At 42.4% G+C, this 21,156-nt stretch overlaps 1 protein-coding gene across 1 annotated transcript; it reads left to right on the top strand.

The window, feature by feature from the left end:
* Positions 1–9,367: 9,367 nt before the first annotated feature.
* Positions 9,368–13,212, top strand: clcf1 (cardiotrophin-like cytokine factor 1; the record flags this gene model as incomplete). Its single annotated transcript, XM_079228788.1, has 2 exons — positions 9,368–9,484; positions 10,152–13,212. 2 exons carry the CDS (start codon positions 9,368–9,370, stop codon positions 11,481–11,483), a joined length of 1,449 nt encoding a protein of 482 aa, XP_079084914.1. The 3' UTR covers positions 11,484–13,212.
* Positions 13,213–21,156: the final 7,944 nt, after the last annotated feature.

Genomic DNA, 21,156 nt, shown 5'->3' on the forward strand with positions numbered 1-21,156 from the left:
TTTGCGTAAAGACTAGGACAAAAAATAATTGCTCTTAATTGTTTATTGTTTTTTATTTATTTCGAGAAAGGCTCACGAATAGCTATAAAGGTAAGCTACTATGGTGGAAAATGAAAAACAATTAGGCGATTATAAAAAGGGCGAGAAAACGGTCAGATAAATAAGAGAGAACATGTAATTCCTTATTTTCAGGGTGATTTGAGGGTCGACGGGGTTGCCAGGTCCTCCTGGCCTGCAGGGATCTGATCCAGCAAGACTCGCACCTTATTAAAGGGAAGCGGATTACAGATCAAACGGCCGCAGTCAGATTGCGTTCAGGAGGATGACGAGCGGAGAGAGACAGATATGAGTTGTGACAAGTCCCGAGGTTCAACGGCTCTGTCAAGTTGGGCTGTGATGCGTCAACCCGGTGAATCACCAGCACCGAGGAGGAGAGACGGGGATGGGGAGGAGGAGGGGAAGGAGAAAAGGGTAAAAAGAGGAGGAGGCGGAGGTACATAAAGGCTCCACCGTCATTCAGTCTGTCACACAGACCACACACACCAAAGTCAGCGGAGCATCAACGTCTAAACCTCATCCTCTGATCAATGAGATTTAATCGACATCACCTGCATTTCCCCTGCAGCTCCTCCAGAGTTGTGCGAGGAAGGAGAACAGATCTAATTGATGAACAGTTTCAAGACAGCGAACTAATCTACAAAAGGAAAGAAGACATTATTATCGGGTTATTTCAGCTCTTGGATGAACTTGTGAGAGCGAACTGAACGGAATAAAAGGATTGGGATAAATGAAAATGCTTTGCGGAGGTAAGTACATCTATCAAAAAAGAAAAGAAAAAACACTTCAGTCATCTGTCCTGCTCTAATATTTACGTTATTATTATTATTTTTGCAATGTTCCTGTCGTTCGTCAATATTGAAAAAAAGAAGAAGTAATTTAGTAAATTGTGAAAAAAAAACTGGATGCAGACAATTATGTGTTTGCTGTTTTTGCACATATGATCATCGTGTTGTTTATTTGCGCATTGTGCGGATACATACATAATTACAATAATGGTCGTATATGCCATTCAAATTGTTTTTGTTATCTAGAAAAAAGAAATTAAAAAATCTGGAAAATTATTTTATTTATTCATGTTTTTAACATCCCAAAATAGTTTAAATATGAATGCAAATAACTTCTTTACATACAAATATGTGTGATGAAGAAACAGATGGGTTTGGTGGCTCATCAACACACCTCAAAGGTTACCAAAGAAATAATAGACATAAAAAAAAAATATTGAACAGACTTGAACAAACTAACACAACTTTAGTTTTAGAGATTTTGTTCTTTAAAAAAATGTGAAGGGGGAATGTGAGATTAACAGACAACAAAGACAAGAGTAAAAGGACTGAAAGACAGAGAGAGAGAGAGAAAGAGAGAGAGAGAGAGAGAGAGAGAGAGAGAGAGAGTGAGAGAGAGAGTGTGTGTGTGTGTGTGTTAAAAAGAGAGGGGGGGCTCCTATTCACAGTAAAAAATGACAGGGGTTGAGGAGGTCAGAGGCAGCTAAAGCCTCTGTCTAGTTAGCTGTCAGTGATATGAGAAAGTACATGATTCACGTTAGTCAGGGTGTGAACACACACTCTCACACACACACACATGCACACACACTTTTCCCCATGGGACTGGAGCGGCTGCTGCTCCATGTCTATGAAAGGAAGGAAAAGGAGGTGAAAGAAAGACAATACAGAAGGATGGCTGCGTGATTAAATGATGCGCTGAACTAAAGATCACCAAGTTCCTCTGTCTCTCTCCCCCCTCTCCCTCCTCTCCCCTCTCCCTTCCCTCCCTTCCTTGCTCTCCTCTAGATGGTCACACCATGAGGCCGAATTTGCTGATGGCCGGCGTGACGTGACCACTTATAGACAGGAAGAGCACACTACAAACTGCTTCTCCCTCTGATACTGAGCGCAAATAAATACACCGAGAGCTCAAATGTTGAAGAACATTCTGCCTTTGACACACACACACACGCACACACACACACACACACGCACGCACGCACGCACGCACACACACACACACACACACACACACACACACACACACACACACACACACACACACACCCTCACCAGGTAGATACACAATACAACACGTTCCCACACATAGTTGCACATGTTATTTTCTCTTTTTAAATACACATAGCCTTTTCTGTCTTTCTCTATCTCTAACACACAAACAGATACAGACACACACACACACACACACACACACACACACACACACACACACACACACACACACACAGGCAAGGCCTGTTATTGCTGGGAGGGTTGAATTAGTGTCGGTGTGCTTCAGATAAAAGCGTTAGTGTGTGTTGGAATAGCGACCTAAAACACACCCGCCAAAAGGAGGAAACAAAGGAAGAGTGAAAGGAGAGAGAGAGAAAGAGAGAGAGAGGGAGAAAGAGCAGGGTATGTGGAAAAGAGAAGAAAAAGTGAACCTTTCACATCTTTTGATTCGCTCAGCACCATCCTCAATTCTTCACGGTATATATATGGATGTCAGGAGGATTTGTGGAGGTGGGGGTGGATGCTGGGTGTGTGTTGGGGCGAGAGACAGTAAAGAGAGGTAGAGACAGATAAAAGTAAATAGAGAGAGAGAGGGAGAGAGGAACTGGCGGTAGAGGGGTTAATGCAGTGCAGATTCCCGATTGACAGAAGTTAGCAGCACCCAGAGGGAAAGAGAGAGGAGAGAGTAGGGGGGACTGATATAAAATGAGTCGGTCACGCTTTGAACAGTTACACATGCTGTTTACATTTTTCCCAAATTAACATGGCCCCTCGCTTCAGAAAACTCTCCCTCTCCCCTCCACCAACTCCTATTCCTCTCCCTCCTTCCTTTCAATCCTCTCTTCCTCCTCCACCTCTCTGCTGTCTCTATCCTTCAAGACCCCAAGATATCTCTCCTCACTCTCCCGATTCAGATCCTGAATACCATAACGTAAAATACTCTCAAGTCTCTCATTGATTCATGCGGTATAATCAGCTAAATACTCTAAAAGCATCAAAAGTACTCATTATGCCGGAATATTGACCAGTAGGTCATGGTGGGGGTAATTTAAAGTTTTTATCTACTCCTGGGAAGTTTAAAAGTATGTTTAAGTTGATAAAATAAAATAACTGATGCACCTACATAAATTGCTTAGTAAAACAAGCAATGAATATTAAATAAAACATTTAACAATTTTTAACAAATATTTTACAGGACAACTAAGAAATATTTTTAACAACAATTATTCTGCCGATGGCTTTGTCAGTTAACCAATCACTTCCTTGGTCGGGAATGTCAGAAGAAAGTTAACTTCAAATCCCCTGTTTTGTCCACCAAAAGTCCAAAACTGAAATATATTCAGTATAATATCAAATTAGACAAAGAAGCAAATCCTCTTATTTGACAAAAAATCTTAAATGATGAATCCATTATCAGGATAGTAGTTATTTTATTTTCTGTCGACTGTTAATTGTTTCATTATACGTTTGAGCTGTAAGTACATTACTTAGTTTCTTTGCTACTTTCTGTGAAACGAAATTCAATCTTGTCTGATTCTATTTTGAAGTATTATTTAGGAGAAAACCATGAGTTTGAGATATAGGGAGTAGTTGGGGACACGAGGGGGGTTTAAGCTGTAAATTAAAAACCGAAGGTCTGAAAAAGGGGAAGGAGGGAGTGAAAGATGTAGATGGAGGGAACGAGTGGAGCCAATTAGTGAAACGAAGAGAGGGGAACGGTAATTAGGGGAGAAAGGAAGGAGACTTTAAGAAGGAGGTTTGATGTTTCAGGAAGATTTAGAGGGAGAGGGGGACGGATGAAGGGACAATGAAATTGAAACCAAACATGGCGATAAAGCTTGGAGTGATTGGAATCCACAGATTAAAAAAATATATATACATGGATGGATTGGTTTATAAGGTGAAGAGGGAGACAGACATCGGGGCAAGAAGAAGAAGTAAACATAGGACATTGCTTTTACGACCAGTGAGACATAGTTGCACAGAGAGTTTCTGGCCATAAACAACAATTTTATTGGATTTTTTAATTGTTTTCTTTCATCTTTGTTTTTTGGATCATTGATGTTGTTTGGCTACCCCAGTGTCTGGCCGGGGCCAAGAGGATCAATTTTAAGTTCAGTATGAATAAACTCCAGAGGAAGGAATTTCATGGGACAAGAGATGGGAAAATGTCTTTGTTTATATGCATTTATTCAGGATAAGGTTGTGCATACATGGAGCTCCAGTGCACAATCTGGATGCAAGTGTATGTGCACGTCTGTGTGTGTTGAGTTAGTAAAGGAATGCACATTTGATTGAGTACAGACTGCACATAAATCTGGTCTATAACTGTACACAGACAAAACACCGACCCTGACCCCAGACTGTCAAACCCACCACCCTCCTCAGCCCCCGCATCCAACCCGCGTCTCCGTCCACTTCCACTTTGGCTCATCCCTCACATCAGCCTGCCGATGCTTTTATGTCCCAGGCACTCGGCACAGGTGTGTTTATGTTTAGGATTAGCATTATGACAGAAGGCACAATTGCCACTAGGTACAGTAACACAGCATAATTAAATAACTATGCAAGAGACAAACAGCTCGTATGAGTTTGGTTGCGATGAGTATTTCTGTCAACAAAGCCACAACGAGCCTCAATGATCCTCCGGCTCCGTCTCTGACAAAATAACTACATGACAACAGATATGCAAGACGGGTGCACATTCTTGGAAAGACACATAAACTAAACAATCAAAAAGTAACAATCTTGGGAACACAAATCTGTGATAAACTATCTTGAATATCAGGTTCACTTGCTAGCTTTTTCTGGAGTGTTCAACCGTGTCCCACCGTCTGGAAAATGTTCCCGGTTTAGCCAGGTGTCAGTGCAAAGTTTTGGTTAGTGACACCACTGAAGAACAGTCTGGGATACAATTTAAACCTCTGGAAAAAGCTAGTAGGTAAGCTTGAGTTTATGGTGCATTCACACCCACTGATAGTCAGATAATTTAATTCGCCTAAATAAGCAATTTATTAAACATGTAGCAGTTTGGAGATGAACTCATGTTATGAAATGAACTGAACAGAATTGCAACAATTATCAGATCGTATTCTGATTTATTTCAGTCTGGATTGAAAAACACACATTAAAAACATTACATGTAAATCTGATTCAATCTGATTAACGGGTTGAATTCAATTTAATTTAAAGAAATGTGTCTCCCGACTATATGATTAGATTCAAATCTGTCTTCATAATTACTCCCAACATGGCATATAACGTGCATGTGGCATGAAACATAGCTTGATACATCACTTCTCTGTCTAATGATGTCTAAAATTGTCCTCTGATGTAGAAGAGGAGTCCTGAATAGACACTAAAGAGTGAGGAGTGAGAGGACGTAGCCTGCAGCTTGTTGTTTTGGTTCTACAAAAACCTGCTGCAGTTTCAACATTTTGTTCCAAAATCAGGCTGCATCGCTTGATTAATGTTAAATCATGTCAACGTCTAACAATGTAGGCTCATCAAAAGTATGGCTGGACATTAAACTGTCGTTAAGTTAAGAACTGTTGCACTGGAAAACGTAACAATTAAACATCTAATTTGGGCCGGATTCTAACATCTTCGACATGATACTGATGTTTTCTTTCTGTTTAAGACTTCTTTCAAGTGGTTAGAGCAATGAAGGGCAACCTCTTTTGGCTCTGGAGCTAGTTTTTCCTGGACCAGACTGGAAAGATTAACTTGCACATGGTTTTCCCACAATACCAAATTCTGTTTAAGCGCTTGTTTGAAACCTCAAGTGGTGGTGCATGTTGGAAAAGATGAAATACTAGTCCACTTGGATGGAGGCAGCACAACGCCCTCACACTCTGGGTCACTGGTTTACCAAAACACCGTCTGGAGTGTAAATGTCAAGAGTGTCACAAGGCTCTTTTTGCCCTGAACGCAACCTCGCACCCTATAATTCAACTCTGAACCCTGACCCAGCGCTGATGTTTAGTTTTGACCTATTAGGAGCTCTGAAGCTCTGGCGCCCGCACCTCGTGTTGAGCTCTGTAATGCAGATGGCAGCCAGACTCCAGAGTGCCAGAGCTGACTTTAAAACCAGCGAACGTTAAAAATATGATCTGTTGTGAATAATGGAGCTTCCCAGTGTGTGCATAATTTGCGAAACCCTAATGGGTATGTGTGCCAAAATACGTTTCACACACACATAAGTGCACAGAGGCGGGTCATGGTCGGCCGTTGTAGGGAACCCCTGTTGCTGTAATGCAATCCTCCCACGGAGAATGTTCTGGTTTCAACCCTACCCTGCGGAGTGTGCTTCCACTGCCAGGTACACAGCCCAACGCCTGCAGGGCTCCCCTTGAAGTCGGGCGATACGCCGACTAAAATGTATATTGCTCAATGTAATGTTATATAACAGCAACTTGGCCCAATGGATTTGAGTTATCAGTTTACTGGTACAAAAGAGCGGTTGTTTTAAGCCACAGCGGAGGATGCTTTCAGAATATGTCAGCGCTCAATCGCAACAACAAGAGGTTTTCACGTCTGGCAATCATCTCTGAACATGTGGCTGCAGACGAAAGGAAACAGTTTGCAACAGTTTGGGTTGATTTTTGCTCGGGAGAATTTTCTTTCTGCGTCCCAGGCTCCTTTTTTTTTGGGTACCTGTTTATTCCTTCTGAATGCAACCCTTGTTGCTTGTGTGTGTCCTTTTCCTTCAGGGCTGTTTACTCAGAGATGTTGTGTTGATTTCGGAGTGTTTAGATGCTAATGGGGGAGGAGCCCATGGCTTGATGAGCTCCAAATGTTCAGGCGTCGCTGAAAGATGCTTATTGCTTCTGACGGGTGATGAGGATTTTGAGGGTGAGGAGATTGGAGAGGGCTTGGCTGTCGGGGGTTGTCCTAGTTGACTGATTTCAAGGTGTGTGTAGGGGCATGTGAGAGCTGACTGGGTCCAAAATATTCTGGGCTTTGATGCAGCCGATAACTTGAGGTCAACAGGTAATGGAAGAGCTACCAGCCATGAATGAGGCACTTATTTTCCTCTTTAAATCAAGCAGTTGTTTGTTCAGGTTTTGTCCGTGTCACTCCAATGACAAGCATTTCTAGTCCTGTTTTAATTTCAAACTGCCGGTTTCCCAATCTGTCATTCAATCTGTCGAGTCAATTGATGAGTACAACTTCAGCAAGCTTGAGCTTGTTAGGCTAAAATTGTCATGACAGTTACTCGTTGTTCCCATGTCATCATTGCAAATCGTAACATAATCAAAGGTGTTAACGTCACTGTATTCTGATGATTTGCTTTCTTTCGGATCACTTTACATGTTTGGGTAAAGGCACAGAAGATAAAAAACCATATATGACAACAATTTCTTCAGTGACATATTTTGTAATGCTCGATGCAATTATAACACAGCAGACTACACATGTTTGTGTATTAAGTAGTACAGAGTTCATAATGGCGTTTCTACCCAACCCCTGGCATACTGATGCTTCAAATGTAAGTGGTTGAGTCAGAAGAAAAAAGTGTTGACTGTTTTAGGTCAGATTTTGTTTTCCTAGAAACACTGAAAACGTGTTGAATGTTTAAATCATTTAATTTATATCCTGTGGGGCCCGTCTTGATGGATAGATGAAAGAAAAATAAAAAAAAGGGCAATAGAGGGAGAGTAGGAGAGCTAATCGGGGTTAATTGGCTGCTGTTATTTTACCCCGAGGCGGAAAAGAGATAAAAGCGTCGGGAGAAAAAAGTGGGGAGGAGAAAGGTATGATGACAAAGAAAAGAAAGAGTGCAGTGACTAGTTTGAGATGAGGGAGGGATTAAATTGATGAAGCAACGAGAAGCCCGAGGTGAGTTAGAGAGATACAGAGAGATAGAAAGAAAGTTGACACACATTGTGCAATACTTATTTCCCACCTGTCCCACCTATGTTTTGCCCATAATTACAAGCATGAATTACTGCCTACCGTCTGGGTGTCAGGAGGATGACAGAGTGCAGAGAGGATGGAAAAGGTTGACGGAGAACAGAGACAAACGAAAGAAATGTGTGTTGCGCTCGAGCGAAGGGCTAAAGACGCGTTGAGAGAGAGAGAAAGAGAGAGAGAGAGAGTTAGAAAGTTAAGGAGGGAGTGGCATAGGGAAGTCGTGCAGAGACAGCAAGCAGGGGACAAAGATAAGTGGACGTACATGAGGTTCCTTAATGTTGAAAACCACCTTTCAGCTCCAATTTACTCTGTTTGAAATCAGAGATGAGGGGACTAAAAGGTTTCCAGTGTTCCACATACACACACACACACACACACACACACACACACACACACACACACACACACACACACACACACACACACACACACACACACACACACACACACACACACACATAATCATTGTATAAACTTACAGCAATGTGAAATCCACATATAAAATTACGGCTACAAACATTCTCACAAACACTCACACAGTAACATAAAACACCTACACAAACACTCTGGAACCTAAACAAGAAGTCCACAGCAAACACACAACTGATACAAACACATTAATGTTTGCGATCGTAAAGAAAGCCACATGTCTGTGTTGTTGGCATACATACATATGAACATGTGTTTGTGTATGTGTGTATGTGTGTGTGTGTGTGTGTTTGCGTGCGTGTGCGTGCGTGCGTGTGTGTGTGTTATGTGTGTGTGTGTGTGTGTGTGTGTGTGTGTGTGTGTGTGTGGTAAAGCCCGACAGGCTGTTTGCCCGACAGGCTGGTGCATTGAACATAGGAGCCATTTGTCTGACTGTCTGCAGCTATTAAGTGAGGTTTTATTTGAAGCCAGAGTAAACCTCCGACAGCCAGAAACCTCTAAAATTAGATTGGAAACGGAAAAAGCTTTATTGGCAGTGTCAGATGACTCTGACCTGGCAGTATGTAAACAGAGGAGGCCATCGCCATAGAGACAAAGAAATACACCAGAATATTGTAAAAAATAAAAAAATACTATAAACAGTGTGACGGTGCAGCGACCGGAGCGACGCTTGGAAACGTAGCCGGAGGTGATTTTTGTCTGTTGAGCTCTCAAATCATCATATTAATTAAAAACCAAACATTCAAGTTATATAAATCACCGAATGTTGAGAAAATAATGACAGAGATAAAGTTCACCTCCTTGTTATGATTACAAATTCCTCGGCAGTGTGTGTTAATTATCAATTGGACACCCATGATGCCAGTGTCCTTAAAGAAACATCTCATATGTCTGTCTGAGTTTTAATCATTTTTAATTTCTCCACAGTGCATCAACACCAGCTCATCTTGTTATTGGCTGGTGTCATGGCGGCGGCCCTAGATTCTTCACACAACCTGGCAAGCGAGAGGAGTTCGATAGAAAGCACGTACGAGCTGACCAAATACCTGGAGTATCAGCTCAAGGAAATCAAAGACATATATGTGAGTCGTTTTTTGTGACCTTTCTGTTTCAGATCTATTTTTGAGGTCCCACTAAAACTGTTCAAAATCTATCTATCTATATAAATTATCGCTTGAATCCGCAGCTCCTCTCTGCTTTATGTTAGTTTTCAGTGAGAAACTTTGAAAATCACTCAGTACACTACCTACTTAGCACCAAACAGACTAGCTGGTGAACAGAGTGGATGGTGCATTAAGCAGCGAAAGAGGTACATATTGTCCTCAGGAGTTTGTAGAAGCTGAAAGAGAGTTGATATTGGACTTAGCCAAACTAATTCCAAGAGAACAGAAAGATAAATGGCAAAGTGATTGTTGTAAAAATCCATCACAGTTTAGAAGTTGACTTCCTGGCTTAATGATGATCAACTGTATGTGACCTAGCACAGTTGTGTTTGATGTATTATTACAGACATGACAGAACCACTCACTTTCAGTTTAACCCAAAATAAAGTTGTTTAGATCATCTAAACTGTTGGCTAATTGACAAACTGTCAACACACTTCTATTTTGTTTCTGGGCTACTTAACAGCAGCAAGGAAGCTGTAGAAAGTGTTATGGTGAATGCCCAAACTTTGAAAATAAGTAATAAACCAGAGTTATCCATTAAACCGTCTGAACCTTTCATCTCTTTTGTGTGTATCTCCTCCAGCTGACCTACCTAGGTCCTCCATTCAACGAGAAAGACTTCTCCCCTCCTCGACCCAACAGTACCGCTCTGTTGCTGCCCAGCGCCGCCACCCGCCTGGAGCTGTGGCACGGCCTGGAGAACCAAGCTCGCCTCGCCCAGAACCAGAAGGCCTACTCTGTCCTGCTGGCAGCAGTCAGGGAGTTGGCCCGCTCCACCCTCTGCCCCTCCCTCAAGACCTCCCTGCTGCACTTTTGCACAGGCCTAGATGGGCTGCTGGGCTCTATATCTGCACTGATGACCACCCTCGGTTACGCACTTCCTCCTCCCTCTGCTAACATGGGGAGTATTACTGCAGAGCTGCAGTACCCTCTGAGGGGGGCAGGGAGCGACCGACCTGCTCCCCTCATGAGCCAGAGCCTTTACAGGTCCAGAGCCGGGACCAGGACCGAGTCGGCTCAGCGTAACAACCAAAGACGGAGCGGGAAGGCGGTGGTCAGAGGAGAGAGGGAGGACGGCGTCAGAGTAGACCTGGTGGAAAAAAGGAGAGGGAGAGAGGGGAGGAGAGCGGACGCGACCGCAGCTGGAGGAGGGAGTGGCGGATCGAGGGAGAGGGGAAGAGGAGAAAGAGGGAGGAGAGGGAGAAGGGAGGAGCCGGAGAGCGGGAAACGGTCTGCGAGCGAAGAAGAAAGAGTAGGGGAGGACGAAGATGAGGAGCGAGAAGTAGGTGAGGAGGGATGGAGGAGGAGAAGGTTGTTGACTATCATCGAGGATGGAGAGGAGAAGGAGAGTCAGCCTCAACCCAGGGTGGAAGTGTCGTACCCGGGCACAGATGGCTCCAGCTCCCTTGGACGACCAAACATCCAAACCCACAACAATCAATACAGCTACAACCTGAACTCACATCACACTGACACATTCAGAGAAGAAGACGGATTTATTGTGGAGGGACGAAGAGGGTTAACGGTGGAGGAGGAGAAGCAAACATACATGGAGGCTTCTTTCTCCACTTTCCATCATCAGCGTCGGCCCCCTCGCTCCCTCCTCACTCCCACCCTCCCACCTCCCTTGTCCACCCTCTCCTTACTCTACCAGTTTGGAGCAGGTGAGGAGCACACCCTCCTCTCCCAGCCGGTTCCTCTGTCTTTACAAAGGGGCACCTCCCTCCTTTCGCCTCCTCTAAATCCAATCCTTTCCTCTGCCTCCTCTGCCTCCTCCTCACTGTTGTCGGTGCGGCCGACAATGAACGACTTTGCCAGGAAGGTGGAGGGGTTTTGGATATTGAGGGAGCTGCAGAGTTGGCTGTGGCGGTCGGCGAAGGACTTTAACCGCCTCAAGAAGAGACTCAGAGGCTGAGACACTAAGACACACAAGTGCAGTATATCGGAAAATTTATTATTTGCATAAAATCTGAGTGGGAACAAATTGAGAAGTTAAACAGACAAAAGCACATAAACACATTCTTAACGCATTCATTCATACCGTACTGCAATAAGTGAATGAAGGACGATTTGGCAGGTCACCAGAAGCATTAATGGAATATAAAGCCAAAACATTACCAGCACTGTCGCCCGCCTGATGCACATAGCAGCTCATTGAGCCAGACACACTGAGACTGGGCTGAGTTACCGGACTTCACGGCTCATAGATCAACAGAAATACCACTGTAGGTGGTTAGACACACCAAACACTCACACACACTGTACACACACACTGCACACGGGGGTAAGCCAAGTGACCGTCAGAGAGACAAACAGTGCAGCCATTGAGTGAAAACCGATTCAGTGACCTCCAGATGTGTGAATCAGCAAACTTTCTCGAAAGGAAGAAAACTTCTGAATGGGTCAAAGACAAAAGGAGAGGAGGAAATGGCCAAGGGATGAAGAGGAGGGGATGAAGAGGCAAGGAGAGGAGAGGAAGACGGGAGGAGGCGTGAGTCAGGAGATGAGCACTGGAAATAACGGGCAGAGGGGTGTTGCTGAGTAATCAGAAGTTGGCTGGTCAGTTACAGTAACTCTACAACAGAGCTACACATACTGTCCAGACAGAGAGTTGGTCAAACAAACACACGCACACGCACACACACACACACACACACACACACACACACACACACACACACACACACACACACACGCACACACGCACACGCACACATGCACTAATTGTGGTTTTTGGCGCCCTAACCATTCACTTCTATGCTGCTTTTGATTCAGTGTGCACTCATTTGTGCCACTTTTTAATGATTTAACTCCATATCAACACATATTTAATTTAAAATGTTTTAGAATAGAATAATTTCCCCTAAAAGAATACCCCCTTTTTGTGTTTTCTGTAAAAAGAAGTATAGTTTAACATTTTGGGAAATATATATGCTTTCTTGCTAAGAGTAAAATTAGAAAATCAGTACCACTTTCACGTTTGTACAATACAATATATAGATGGTAAGCTTAGCTTAGCATAGAGACTGGAAGCCCACCTTCAGCACCTCTAAACTAATTAACATGTAACATATTGTTTGTTTAAAAGGGTGAAATCGGCATGTTGCAGTCTTGGAAACATATTGTTTTTAGCTAAGAAACAATGTCTGTTAATTTTACACTTGTATTGGACAGATGATTGTGGCATGTAACTCCCTCTGTAAAGTCCTTTTGTGTAGAGTTATGTGTATTTAAAATGTTATGTGTATTTAAAATGAACCATGTTCATATCCTTAAAACAGATATGAGAGTGGAAATACATCTTCTCATCTAACGCTCAGAAAGAACGCAAAAATTGTCGAACTATTCTTTTCAGTAACTTCACACTCCTCAACACAAAACATTGGACACATGGATGTGAATCCTTTGTGCCTTTTAGAACATGAAATCAGACACTTTCTCCTTTGGAAACTTACAGATGTCTTAATTTCTTTTCCAGAATAAATAAGTTGTTATGTCTCTACAATGTGCCTTGGATGATGTAGCTAAAGGTTATGGATCATATCTCTATGATATTTATTGAAAAAGATGTTTATTTATTTTTCTCCACGGTGTGAATATACTGTATTGTAACTCAAGAGAGAATAAATACTAGCTTTTGTACAGAGCGTGGTGTTATTGGTCTTTTGGGAGCCCATTGGGAGGGGAGACAAAAAAAACAAATGCTTATGGGATTCTTGTTTGCAATGGTTTCAGTTTTATAGGGCTGGTTTCGGGTGATTGGCACAAGGGGAGAGGAGTTTGGGGTCGGGGAAACAAAGGCTGGCTCACATTCATGACAAAAAGTAAAGCAAGAGAGGCGGGGTATGAGAGACAGTTTTTATTTGTCTGTCATGGTGAAAATTTACGATCTCTCATTTTTCCTTTCATCTTTCTCTTCCCACCTCCCACAGCATCATACCTCCTCCCACTTTGCTTTCTTTTCTCATCACATTATCTCACGAAGCTCCTTTTCCCAAAAAAAAACAACATATCTCTGCCCTGTGACAGTGAGGGATTTACACGAAGGCACAGGTACAAACCCACCCCCACATTATCCCACCAACCGCTCGGCTCTCTTGTTGTGTCTGTGTTTCAATGCCTCTGTCACTGCCTCATCTATGCTCTTGTCTACCACACAACGATTCTTTTATCTGTTGTCCTTTTTCTTTCATTCTTTTTTGGCATTATTTATCTCAACTGCTTCCCCCCACATGCTCTGCAGCTCACTGGCTCCCTCTCCTCGCCCCGGGTTATTAAAGGATCAATGAGAATCTCCTTTCCATCACCTTCGAGGTACACACCTGCACACAACAGCACATGTCCACCCTGACACACACACACACACACACACACACACACACACACACACACACACACAAATGTGGACCATGTGCTGACACACAAACCTTGAAAAGCAACATTAGCTGAGCAGGAAGTGACTTCTATAGGAGGTTGACTGTGTCAACGCTGACACATCGTCACACACACTCTGACTAAGTGGGGGAAAGGGTTAACGCTGACGGAGACGTGACTTAACACACACACACACACACACACACACACAAGACGCTGTATGTTTTTTACATTTAGTAAGCAAAGACTGATGGACCGCCAGTAGTCAACAAAGGCAGCTTTGTATTGTCTGTGTGTGTGGGTTTGTTCTGTGTGTGTGTATTGTTGTGTGGGCTTGCAAGCGCAGCACGTGTGTGAATCATTATCTCTATGTGTCAGAACTTTGTTGGAATAAGGCTTGTCATAGCTATCTAACAGCCATCACTCAGCATTGTCTCTCTCTGTGTCTCTCTCCCTCTGTCAGCTAAGCACAGACAAATTGCTGTAACTAATAAGTAACAGGATTGCCAAGCTCCGTTTGTATGACTCAGCTGGCAAGTCCTGCGAGAATAACGCATACTGTCAGTGACAGGCTTCAACATTATTGGCTTGTTCGGTCTATCAGGCAGCTGCTGACAGAAAAAGGCTTTGGTGCCCAGACAGTCCTGTCTGTCCCACCAGCAGGCCATCATATAGGACTGATGACCTCCAGAGGAGTCGACATGCGCGCCATCTTGTTGAATAACTTTGATTTGCTCTTGCACTGCACCTCTTCTGCTATTTCTTCTGGCTCAATCGCTCCACACTTCACCTCTTTTTTGTGTGAAATTCTTCCATGTGCCCGGTCTATGCTTTGAAAACCTGGCACCTATATTACCCACATGGTAACTCAACTGCCAATACTTCAGTCTGATATTTTGAGGATTTTTTTAGACCTATGTTATTAGATATATCTGAATAAATGTCAGAATAAATTTCAAGCATTTCGGGAAGAACATCTATTCGCAAGTTGTTTATTTTTGCACATGTACAGCAACAATAATCTGAAGCTAAAGATTAGGCTTTGTACACAGTCGAAATATAGATATATACTGAGTAAATTTTGAAGGAGCTTGGTGAGTGTGGTATTGTGTTATTTTCCTATTTTTAATGATGAGGCAGTTTAATTAGTTACTACTGAAAGGCTTCTTCTCAGTGGTATTAAAAGGAGGCTGTATATCATTCTGATTGATGGCCAGAAGGTAATCTTATACTTTAATGTATCTATACGGAAGATGTGTTTGTTTTTATGTTGAGAAACATTGAAGATGTCATGGCACAAAAACCTAAAATAAGTTTCTAAAAGCGGTTTTGCTTGGATGCAGAGGTAAAACACCTGTTACCACTTTAGAAAGGCCTCAGTGCTTGTGTAACAATGGGAATCAAATAACAAAATATCTATGTTATATTATAGAAAGTAAAAAAAGTAGCCTAGTTTGAATGCACTGAAATGTACCAGATTGCACTTTCTCCTTCAAAACACCTGAAAACAAAAATTAAGTAATGATACATCTGTCAATAGGCCAAACAAATGAAGAATCTATTGCCTATAAGGTAATCTTCCTCATACCCTGATATCATTTAACATAGTTTTTGTGTCGCGTGATCTTTGAGGTGCGTGCGATCTCATCATTGAAGCTGACCAATCTTCCCGAAAGCCGTGTATGCCTTTAGGATTCACAGATACGCTCGTTTTTGGACTTCCTCCCTGTCTCTCTCCTTTTTATCCTTTTATTTTTTTGTTCACACTCTGTCTCCCAATCTTTTCTCCATATGTCTTTCTGCCTTTTTCCCCGATGTCCATCCATATGTCATCCTCTCTCTAGCTGCACAAGTAGCCATTTTGTGTCATTTCTTGCCACTTTCGCTTAATTTTCACCCCATGTGTCCCTTTTTCTCTGCTACAATCGAACCCTTTCAAGCTTTCCTCAAATTCCCTCGGCCACCCCCGCGTCCTCTCCCTCTTTTTCCATCTGTCTATCTCCTCGTCTCCTCTTCCTTCTCTGTTCTGCTCACCTGCAGCACATAAAAATTCCTCTTTTCTTTCTCCAGAGGATTGTTCAGTCGCTTTGGGATTTACTGCATTCCTCTATGCTTTCTCTCCCTCTTTCTCTCCATTTCTGTCTCCCCCTGTTTCTCTCTGCTTTGGCAGCACTACACAGCCTTTCATTCAGATCTTCTCCTTTGTCTTCTTAACACATTTGTATCCCTCTTTAAGCCCCTCTCTGTTTTCTTTCTACATCCCGTCCATGTCTGTAAAATAACACACACTAATCCTATACCTGTCATTTCCATGACCCCACCTTAATTCTTTTTTTTTTCCGCAGTAGCACCCACTGTACCTGCCCCACCTGGCCTCTCCCTCCTGCTGGGCTTCTGCCATGAGCTGAAACATCCCGCCTCCACTTACTTAGCTGGAGGGCACAGGGTTGGGCTGCAGCTTCTCACCGCTGTTTTTCTTTTTGGGGGGAGGTGAAGGGGCGCTGCAGGGCCTGGGGCCTGAATGAGGATGATTTATGAGTTAATCAATTGGTCGTCCGTGTGAGTGAGCAAAACCACAGAGGTGGGTGAGCTCTTTCATGTCACTGTCTGTGCTTGTTGACTTAGTTCCGTAGGATAACATCAGGAGCTGTCACTGCCCATGTTGCTCAGCTCCCCGACATGTTTTCCAAAGCAATTAGGGAGAACTGGGGCTTGGCGTTCATTCATCGGATGGTTGAATGGCTTGTATGGGTAGATGTTCGTGTACGGTTGTGTGGGTGTCTCACAGAAGACTCAGCATGACATGACACATTTTTAAGGCAAATCTTGGCCTTGGACACAAACGCAAGATTTGATTTACTACGTCAACTTATCAACGTCATATGGGTAATGTGACAACAAATACCTTTTCAACATGATTTACACATCCAGCAGAGTGATCTCCCTCACCACTGCAAGACTCTGCCCCATATCCACATTGTAGGAGTTGACAAAAATGATTTTGTGAGCGCCGAAGAAAAATACCTTTGGCTCATTCACTTGATGGGTGATGAGAGATGATGTCAAAGACGTTTGCAGATTACTGTCATGAACAATTACACTGAGTGTAGATTTACATCTTTAATCACCTCAAACTTTAGTATCATGTTCAGATTTGTCCCGCTTCAAGTCCAATAAAAACTCAACGTTTGATGAAATCTTCATATGACAAGACAAACTGTGTTGACTCTTCATGCGGTTTGTAAAACAGTTTAGACTCGGTGTAATAATCTTGAAAATCAGGCGTTTCAGCTTCAGAGAAGCAATGTGTGTTTTTCTTGTAGTTTTGTGTATCTGTGCTTGTGCTTTTCTTTCTCTTTCTTCTTGCTTGTCTGCCAATGTTTGCATTCAACATATGCTTGTATGTGTTTGTGGGAAAAGTGATGAAAAGAGAAAACAGCTACTTTAAAGGAGAGAGGAAGGCTGCGAGAAAGCAGAGCCAGATGACAGACAAATGATAGAGCAGACGTTTGATGGCATCTAATAAGTCTGATAACTGACATGCATCCTGGCAAAAGCACAGTCGCACAGATTCAAAACAGCAGGGGTAAACACACTCATCCAACTCAAGGTATATCTCAGCCCCTTTGTTCCCCGAGCCAAGCTATCCTGAGGTGATTTCAGCAGTTGTAGCCAGGAACTTCCCGCCGCGCATTTGTTTTGCTCAATTTATGACAATCATATTCCTCCCCATCACTCGTAAAAAAATCATTTATGATTAATGGCTGCAGTTGTGTGTGAGCAAAAATATTTTTTTCCCCTTTTTCTTTTCCCCGAGGCTTTGGGTGTGAGTCAATGAGGCGTTTTACATGTTGCTGTGTTGCGGTCTACGTTATATCTTTGACGTGTCACGGTTTGTTAAAGACTAAAATGCCTGTTTTGGACCAGCTGTCCACCCACACCAGGAGGACTATACAGTGCTCTGTCTCGCTCTGTCATTCTCTCGCGCTCTCTCGCTCTCTCTCTCTCACACACACACAGACACACACACACACACACACACACACACACACACCTCTATCTGCGACCTGAAAATGGGAGAATGGTGCGAAAGGTAAATAGAAAGCTTTTAAACTGTCCGCGGGTCGCACAAAGACAGGAGATTATAGAAGAACTACAGACTCCCTCAGACATACACACTCAGTCGCACACTTGTTTTTGTCACTTAGGAAGAGACGTTGACTTACATTCATTCCCTGGAGACCTGCCCTACAATCTCAAATCTACATGCCACAACCCCACCTTAACCCCCCAAAATAACTCAGGCTTATATTCTACATTTTTGTTATTGTCAACCAATCTTAAGAAAACCAATATAGAATCCAACCTTCTAATAACCATTGTCTGTGTAGCCAAATCCGGATATCTTATTTCTCTGTTTCGTATACACCTCCATTGTCTTAAAAACACAATGAGCCCCACTGTTGCACTGGACTCATACAGTGGTTTGTGGCATATCTTACAGTTAGTTTGACTTATTTAGCATTTTTTAATAGTTCTTCTCCAACAATCCAGCAAGAGCACCAATGTGTTTAAGTGCCTAGCTGTAAAATACTCCCAAACAAATGCACTATTTAGTCCTATAATTTGCTAAAAGTGCCCAATAAAAAAGAAAGAAATTCAAGCATTTTTAAAGAATCAAAGGATATGTTTGTGACCTGTTTTGAAAAGATTTGCATCTTCAGGAACAATCGTCAGGCTTGGTGCAAGCAACTTAACTTTAACCAAAACCTAAACTTTAAAATGTAATGGTATGATTTTAGATTTTTTTTATCTGATTGGCCACAAGGTGACATTATTTCCATTCTCACAACATGAGTAATTACAATAAAAAACACAGATACACAAAGACATTCATTCGTATATGCCAATTGATTCTCACACCTCTACAATGCCTCATACACACCTCCGCATAACACACATTTTCTCAGACTCATATAGTTCCCAGCTTCCTCTTTTCTTCCTCCTGAAATTCTCACAAACACTGGACCATTTTATTTTTCCTCTCCCACAGTGCACCATTTCAAAAGCGGAGGAAAAGGCAGAACCAAATATTTTCCCGTTCAAGGCCTGGAAAGTTCACAGTGCATATCTTTTTACGGTCCTCTTAAGAACCTCACGGTAATATAATACTATTTCTTCATTCCGTCACGCTGTCTGAGTTTTCATTTAATTCCTTTTTGGTCTTTCACCATTTGAGCACATTCAGACAAGACTGGACCAAAACAAACAAGGCATGCTTGTGGGTGCCTGGCAGGAGGGACGAGGATGAGCTAGAAAGAAAAGTTTAGAAAAAGAGAGCCAGGATTCTGCTTTTTTTTTTTTCTTTCTGACCAGACGGATGAATGAGTCTGAGCATTTTTGATTCACATCCTATTTGTGACACCAGTTTGATGTTTGACAGAGATCTGAACTCTCAAACCTGCAAAACCACCACACCACATATCCAGGGGAAAGATTCACAAAGTTCTGAGTCTGTTTCTCTCAGTGCTGGCAGTTTGAATGCAGAAAGCTTTTACATCTTGAATATAAAAAAGAATAATCTAAGAGCTGCCATGCAAGTATTTACTGCTAGGAGCAAGGACGTTCAAAGGGATCCAGAACAAGTTGTTTTGAATAAGTGTGTGCTTTCATGTTTGGTTTACTTGTCGATGGAACAAAGATCAGATGCGCTGGTCAGTTTCGCCCCAGGTTCCTCGGCTCTGTGTGACAGTCAAAGTTAATCCCTCGGCAAAGACCTCAGTGGGAGACCAAATAACGAGCGACTAGAATGAGATTTTGCGCAACGTGCCCCGGCTTGATTGACACATTCTACGATCAAATCAAAGTGCTGACAGCTGGGACTTATTTGCCACAACTGTTGTGGTTTAGGGACAGAGAAGTGAACCAATGGGAAAGCTAAATACAGAGACACACTGTAAAACAGAGACAGAGCTTGAAATACGGGTAAAGAAGAGGACTTCTTTTTTCCTTGACGTCACATGAGAGTATTATTTGGAGCTTGGGTGCTATTTGTTTTCTATTATACTGACTGTTGTTATTTTTGACAGGGAGGGTGACTGAATAGTAGGAAATTGATCTTTACCACAGAGATGTACAGTTGTTTCAAAATCTACAGCAGCTGCAGTCAACAGAGCCACCGAGAAAAGCCTTTTATTATAGTGCCTACTTTCTTTACTTTACTTGAACATGACATTTTGTTCACAGTTTCAGATCCCATCAGCAGAAGCTTAGATGAAGCACTAGAGCTGCTCTAAACAGGCATTGGTTATTTTTTTACTTTTTTCAAAACTGTGAAATTGAGGGCCACAAAAATCACAACTTTTTGAGCTAAAATACACTAAAACACTCCGAAAACCTGAGGGGAGTACACACATAGTCATCAAACCCATTGTTAACATGACAATATTGATTAGAGCAGCTATAAGGGTTCAGAAATAAACTAGATTGTACGTGAATGAATCGTACAAATGGAGATGACAGCACACATTTTCAGTGTCTCTTCTCAAAAGGCTTTCCTTGTGTTGCACTCAGATGTACACACAAACATTGAAGGTAGTTCTTACAACATTTGGTTATTTGTACTGGAAGAGGGATCCCACCTCTATTCCTCTTCCTGAGGTTTCTCCCTTTTTCCTCTGTAAAATAGATTTATTTGGGGAGTTTTTTTTGGTGTCTGTCTTGTGCTGTACATATTATAATGCTCTTTGAGGTATATTTGTATTTTAGCAGTTGTATAAAGACTGAAACAGACAGCCTGACAAGCCTCTGTTTGAAGCATACTGAGACCTTTACTCTGAAACATATGATTCCAATAAGGGTCAAAGTAGAAAATTGACTCAATTGTTGGTTTGAACCCAGCGATGAGGCCGCAGCCTCCTTGAATCCTGAATTTAGCTGTGCCCTCTCAAGACTGCTTTTTCTGCAAATTTGGAAAAGAACGGCAAAGCAAGACGGGAATCCAACTGTGGCTGTTCAGACGGTGAGTGGAGAAACATGCTGAGTGTAAAAGAATGAAGGGAGGAAGGGTTAAACAAAAAAATCAGGAACTGAAAAACATCTACCGTGGACATGTATTTTCCTAACCTTCTTGGCTTCTCCCTCTCTAAAGCCCTTGGTGGAGTTTCATTAAAGTATGCTTTTAAGTTAATGCAAGATCTTATCAGACATCTCCA

The sequence above is a fragment of the Taurulus bubalis genome (genome assembly GCF_910589615.1).
Source record: "Taurulus bubalis genome assembly, chromosome: 13".
Lineage (NCBI taxonomy): Eukaryota > Metazoa > Chordata > Actinopteri > Perciformes > Cottidae > Taurulus > Taurulus bubalis.